This window comes from Morus notabilis, unplaced genomic scaffold (assembly GCF_000414095.1).
Source record: "Morus notabilis unplaced genomic scaffold, ASM41409v2 Scaffold232, whole genome shotgun sequence".
Lineage (NCBI taxonomy): Eukaryota > Viridiplantae > Streptophyta > Magnoliopsida > Rosales > Moraceae > Morus > Morus notabilis.
In genome coordinates, this window is record NW_010366868.1 from 156702 (window position 1) to 162311 (window position 5610).

A 5610-nucleotide genomic window follows, 5' to 3' on the forward strand; every position below is an offset into this window, starting at 1 on the left:
TGAAACCTTTACATAAATAATTACATCAAATGCAACGTGTTCTGATTCCCAATTGGTTTTAACTGCGGTGAAAAGAACATTTCGAAACTAATATAACTGTTTTTTAAATCTCAAGTTCTCATGCAATGGAAACATGATTACCGTTGTTAAAAACTTCAGAAATGATTGTCCATTTTAGTGTTAGGGATGAAAACTACAAAATAAAAAAGTTCAGGGACCAAATAACACACAAAGTTCAAGTACTAACAATAATAATATTCCTATGCACTCACAAACACAAATGTGCGCATACGTACACGACATACATGTTGGAATTGGAATCAACATTTAGAGCATCTCCAATGCAATGGAAAATAAGTGTGTCAATGCTAAATTTTAGTATTTAAATAGGAAAATCATTCTCCAATGCAATGCTATTCTTTATGTCAAACTTACTATATATATTATACTTGGTGACAAATTTGTAACCAAATATAGCATTGACAAATTTTGGCATTTTATTGTTATTGGTTGCTATGTTTTAACCTTTCATTTAATTATTGCAACTTTTGCATTTTTAAATTTTTTAAAACTAAAATTAGGTTTACTTTTACAACTTACAAAACCTTTATGATTAGAACAAAAAGTAGATTTAGTATTTGAAATAGCATTACGCGTTAAAACACATAAAATGAAAATAGCATATTAAATGTATCGTTATCACATTTTTTGGTGCCTAAATATGCAACTGATTTTAACATTTACATTAGAGATATGGTTACATATTATTGGGCCGTACCATTTAAATTTGATTATAATCACAAGGGATTCAAATGAAATTACACATTTTTTTATCAAAGTAAATAAACTAAAGGAATGAAGTTATTCAGATCTTCCTAATAAAACAAAATAATATATATTATGTATGCATGTATAAAGCAAATTGCCAAACATGTATGTTTGTTTCACAACTGAAGTTAAGAATTTGAGTTGTATATATGAGAGAAAATTACAATAACAAAAAATGTTAATTTAAATTTTTGTGAGAGAAAACACTATAGCAATGGAACTTGAGTTGTAAAAAGAATAAGCCTAAAAGTATTCCAAGTAGTCCACAATAAAGTAACTGAACCATTGAAAAATAAAAATAGCTTAATTGTTACGAGTATTGCGAATTGTCCAAAATGAAGTAACCCCAAAATACAAGGGGGACGTCATCTGAGGAATAAAATCCTGCTTTAAAGCTCTAGAAATAAATTTACAATTTAAAATCATGATTCTGAAATTGCAAGGTTTTTTTTTTCCTCTTGAAATGAATTAGGTGATAACCATATACTCATAAGAGAACTGAAACATTTCAATTATGTTGGCTGCTCTCTGCCAACTCTATCTCACGATCTGAAATCGCAAGCCAACAGTCCAAAAAACTCAATAATCAACCCTATGCAAAAAATAAAAAATAACAAAGATGCTATTGAGAAACCGCATTTCTGCAAACTAGCAAATGTTGGCAAAACTCATAATTTAAACTTTAAAGTGAAGTAAATAATACTGTTTTTGGTGGAAATTACATGAAAGTAATGTTGGTCCATCAATAAAAATAAAATGTACATAGACCAGATCGTGTATCAAATTATTTCGTGGAAAAATGAGGTAAAAAAATAAAATAACTACGTGAAGAATCATTCTACATATATATATATATATATAAAGACGTGAAGAATCATTCAACAAGGAAGGAAAGAAACATATAAATATAATTCCTCCAACCAATCACTTATAACTTAATTATGATAGTCAAAAGCGTGGAAGGGGAAGAATTAGACTAATGTATATCATTGTTCTGTCATCTTTTCTCTATTGATGCACTTCTTTAGCTATATGTCATTCACGCGTTTATATACACGTATGAATTAACATATATATGTTAATAGGCTATGTATGGTTTATTCTTTGATTATAATGATCAGAAGCGGCCAAATAAATTTACATATATATATGTTTTTATCAAAGTGAATAAACCAAAGGGACGAAATTATTCAGATCTTCGTAATAAAATAAAATAACAATGTACATTGTCAAACACCGACGCCTAACAATCTTAAAAATTTCAAGTTTGGGACCCATATTCACCTAACACTTTATTTTATGCAAATTGTCAAAAAACACCGTCCTTGTCTTATATTGTATAAACTACTGAATTAATTTTACTCCTTCCACCATCCCGGTCCCTCACACCACTATAAAAAGACCATTTCCCAAACATTAGACTTCACCACTCCAAAAGCAACAAGTTAGTCCCATAAAAAATGTCTTCCTCTAATTTGCTCATCTTACTCCTTGGAGTACTTCTCACCACTCAAACTCTTGCCAATTACTATAAGCCCCCAGAGCATGAGCATAAGCCGGAGGCTCCACATTACAAGTCACCTCCGGTCGTGAAGACACCACCAACCCCTGTGTATGCAAAACCTCCACACCATGGCGAGAAGCCTAAGCCGCCACCAACCCCGGTGTATACGAAACCTCCACACCATGGAGAGAAGCCTAAGCCGCCCCCAACTCCGGTTTACAAACCTCCACAAGTAGAGAAGCCTAAGCCACCCCCAACCCCGGTGTATTCGAAACCTCCACATCATGGAGAGAAGCCTAAGCCACCACCAACCCCCGTTTACACGAAACCTCCAAAAGTAGAGAAACCAACACCGCCCCCAACCCCGGTTTATAAAAGTCCTCCTTATGGAGAGAAGCCTAAGCCTAAGCCTAAGCCCAAGCCCGAATTACCAAAGCCGAAACCTCCAACTTATCCACCTAAAGTGGTGAAGCCACCATATGGAAAACCACCGGTATCCCCACCAGTGCACAAGTCTCCGCCTTACGGTCACTACCCCGGAAACCCTCCTTACAAGAAGCCCCCTACTGGATCCTACAAGCCACCGAGTCCTGGTCATCCGAACTGATGAAATGAGATCATGATAAAATGGATAGGTCGATGTTAGGTTTCCACTTCCCAGAAATAAGAGTTGTTTATAACAACTCATGGCATGCATTTTGGAGCTTACATACGTGTATTTTGATAAGATATATGTCGATTACTATTGGGATAACATTTGCTCTTGCCTTGTTAGCTGATGAGCCTATCCATTCATTTCTTGTTCATCCATGATCTTTTGTTTATTTAATAATATATTAATGTTTCTTATGGCCTCTTTTCTCTTCCTTTCTTTTTCTTGGATGATGGAATATTTCTACGATAATGTAATTACTTAACGAATCACATTACTGTACCTGGTTCTTTAAAAAAACAAGTAAATGGAGAGACGAGTAAATCCTCCACTCGAGTATATTAATAAAAAAATATATTAATACAAAAAAAAAATAGAAAACAGCCTTAATAGCTAACAAAACAAGAACAAAATGGTAATAATTAGAATCAACCCTACAGAAAGGGCTAACTAAAATAATGGAAACGTGAACGAGTGAGGGTAGCATAGTTGGGTGTAAGGCCCTCTACCTCAACTATAGATTGAGGATTCGAGTCACCTTAAACCCCACTTGAGAGTGGTGGCATTCCCCCCTCTCCATGTATCAAAAAGAAAAGAAAAAAAACAGAAATGTGACGTAAGCCAATCCAATTTTATTTACCAAACTTTGAAAGCCCTCCTACTTCGAGCACGAAGAGCTAGCTTAGCCATTTTTCTGTCTAGTATCAAGGAAGGATCACAGCTAACATAAATTTACCAATTTATTCCCAGACCCTTATATCATTAACTCCATTTCTAAGTCCTTTACTAGTAGAAATCTGGTATTTAACAACCGTTAATAATCGTCATTAAAAGATTAGACGACAGTTAAGAGAACCGTTATCGAATCGTGATCCGTTAAATGTCTGTGGCATATAACGACGGTTTTTATTTTGTCTATAAAAATGACATCAGACGACGATTTTCTGTGTAAACTGTCATCTAATCTCGTCAAAAATAGAGTTGACGCATATTTTAGATGACAGTTTTATGAAAAACTGTCGTTATATTTGCTTCCCAAATAAAAAAAAAACATCATGTTCTATTGTTGACTCACGGGTTGGCCTATTAATCCCGTATGTTATAAGCTTTTTGACCACAATTCATAGAACTAATATAACCGCAAAACAAAATATTAAATTTCTAAATAAAAAATAAATTAGAAATATTAAATAATACATTAATATTACAACAACATATAAATTAAATGTTCATATAAATTACAACAACATATAGTTTTGCTTGCATTGCCAAAATGAAAGGATCATTATTGTAGCCCAATCTTCAAAAGTCAATCACCGTAGCTTAGTCAATATCAACCTTCATATAATTATTGTCAGCCCACTTACACATAAAAAGTGTCACTCGCAATTTGTAACAGTCAAGTTACCATATGTCCTCCACAAAACCATGGTAGGTTGATGTTCCATGTACGGGATGCTTGTCTTTTACAGACGAAACATGCATAGCATCAGCCTGAAGACTAACACCACTATTTTTGACCGGGTGCTTCTAATCTCTTTCCAGCCTATAGAAGGTATATCCATTTATAACATACGTCGTGTATTTCATTACCGTCAACGATGGTCCTCTGGCTAGCATAAATAATTTTTCTGACATACCTATATTTCCTAAGTTGCAAATCTTAGAGTAAATGTGTGTTTGTATCCACTTGCTAAATGACTGGTTATGATCATCTTGCAACCACTTCTCATTTCTCCCTCTTTTTGGGTTTGTCACCTTTATTTGTTTTTCGTGGACTTCTATGTATGGTTAAATCTCATGAGCATTATGGAAAACGTAAATCTCATGAGCATTATGGAAAACGTAGAGACAAGCTTGTTCCCATGCTTCGCGAGGAACTAAGGAAGGAATAGTGGTGGATTTCTCTTTTAGCTACATGTTTACCTCTTTGGTAAACCTATTACTTCTACATTAGACAAGTACTTCGAGCGAAATTCTACGGCGTCTTCGGTTATATAACTTTCAACGTCGCAACCCTCCGGCCTATTTTGATTCTTAACATCCACCTCAAGCACACTAGCCTGTAAAGCCTAACTTCTGGACTAAGTGTACTGTTAGATAAGTCATGATGTCGAAGAATGATGGTGAAATATACTGCTCTGACATGTACAATGTCATCACCAACTCTAATTGTAGTGTATACATCGTCCTTGGATCTACTACCTTGAGACATATGGAGTTGAAGAAGTAGCAAAATTTAGAACGTCCAAATCAGACCTATTTTGTTAGAATCCCACATAAAGTAAGTGGCAAAAGTTGTTCATCAAAGTATGACAATCATGGGTCTTCATGCCAGTAAATCTCAACTCTTCCAACCGTGCATTGAGGCCATTCACAAGGTCATCACCAAGTTGTTGAAGTTCGATGAATACCCTTCAGGGACTTTGACAGAAGCAAGCTGATAAGTGCAAGAAAATGCACTTAAATTGTTCATAATTGCTAAATAAATTAAGTTTTAATTAAATATTTTCGTGAAATTAATTTTATGTCGAAGTATTTGATTTTAATTGAATTTAATTTTTTTGTAGGGACATAAGACATTTGGGCCAAAACTAAAAGGAAACAAAGAAGAAAGAGGCCCATT

The 5610-nt window shown here is 34.3% G+C and overlaps 1 protein-coding gene across 1 annotated transcript; it reads left to right on the forward strand.

The window, feature by feature from the left end:
* The first annotated feature begins 2233 nt into the window (after window positions 1-2233).
* LOC112094116 (extensin-like) lies at window positions 2234-3186 on the forward strand. Its single transcript, XM_024174246.1, has one exon. It carries the CDS (start codon window positions 2289-2291, stop codon window positions 2937-2939), a length of 651 nt encoding a protein of 216 aa, XP_024030014.1. The 5' UTR covers window positions 2234-2288; the 3' UTR covers window positions 2940-3186.
* Window positions 3187-5610: the final 2424 nt, after the last annotated feature.

What these genes read in the sequence shown, in the direction of transcription:
- LOC112094116 (XM_024174246.1), top strand. Translation starts at nt 2,289, where the DNA reads ATGTCTTCCTCTAATTTGCTCATCTTACTCCTTGGAGTACTTCTCACC.